Genomic DNA, 1,198 nt, shown 5'->3' on the forward strand with positions numbered 1-1,198 from the left:
AGCGCATAGCACTATTGACCGCATATTAAGAGATGCATAAGTTGTCCTTAGTAGGTTCAAAAATATACAACCTTACCAATTAGCCCAGATGTCAACCCACCGAACCTAGTTACGGAACATGTCGTAGTGAAAGCCGTTGTTTGATTTAACAAACGGGCGTTAATCCCAAATATACCGCTAATAAAACATTTAATTACGCTTCTGCCACTATTTTCCAATCTTCTTCTATATAAACGATGCCGTCTGTTACGCAAAGTTTGCCAAACTGAAAACCTAATACGAATAATAATAGTAATAATAATAATAATATTATTATATTACCCTCTTTTCTTCACTAAATTCCGCCGCAAATTCTAATGATGCCGCCGGAGAGAAACAAATCCGGCGGATCATCCACTTTCCAACGATCAATTTCACCGTCCGGCAGGTTCTGTTTCACTTCGGCCAGATCCAACTCACCAACGAGAATCACCGTCCGCAGCGGCGGCTACGTATCCGAACGATCAATTTCACCGTCGATTCGATTCTCGATCGATCACCGTCACAAGTCTCCTAACCGTTCAGTTTCATCACCGAATATTAAACACAGCGGCGATTATTATAATAAACCCAAGGCGTGGAGTCACGGATCGAAGAAGACGTGTATGTGCTCTCCGACCACGCATCCTGGATCGTTCCGGTGTAGTTTGCATAAGAAGTTGAATGCACGGAGTAATAATAACAATAACAGTAGTGGTTATGATAATACGGCGTCGTATCAGTCTCATAGGTTGTTTGCTCGGAGATCTGCAATGACGAATTCGCTGGTGAGGATTGGGACGGTGGAAGGTGATCTAGTGAAACGAGCGTTGGCGGCCTTGATACGCCCGTCGTCGCACCAGCAGCGTCGCCGGAGTGATTTCCGGCCGAGACCTAGCCGGCTTTCTGTTATGTCGAAAGCCGACGATTGATTGATTGGTTCGTTGATATTGTCACCGATGGATGTATAGTTGGAACCAGTTTTTTAAATTTTTATGATTTTTTTAAATTTATTCATTTGTTTTTCTTATTCAAAAGTCAAAAGTCAAAACCACAATAAGTGTTCTAGAAATTGACAGGCGTTAGTCGGACGGTGGGTGAAGACTAGCGATTAATCAAGATTAATAGGAATTAATCGGATTGGAATTTATATGTAAATATTCAAATATACATATAAATT

At 41.4% G+C, this 1,198-nt stretch overlaps 1 protein-coding gene across 1 annotated transcript; it reads left to right on the forward strand.

The window, feature by feature from the left end:
• The first annotated feature begins 359 nt into the window (after positions 1-359).
• On the forward strand, positions 360-966 carry LOC143623405 (uncharacterized). The gene has a single exon (XM_077094325.1). The coding sequence runs from the start codon at positions 360-362 to the stop codon at positions 948-950; it is 591 nt and encodes a 196-aa protein (XP_076950440.1). The 3' UTR covers positions 951-966.
• The last annotated feature ends 232 nt before the right edge of the window (positions 967-1,198 follow it).

Source organism: Bidens hawaiensis, unplaced genomic scaffold, assembly GCF_021521415.1.
Source record: "Bidens hawaiensis isolate Kalapana, Puna unplaced genomic scaffold, B.hawaiensis_p1.1 tig00003430_1, whole genome shotgun sequence".
NCBI lineage: Eukaryota > Viridiplantae > Streptophyta > Magnoliopsida > Asterales > Asteraceae > Bidens > Bidens hawaiensis.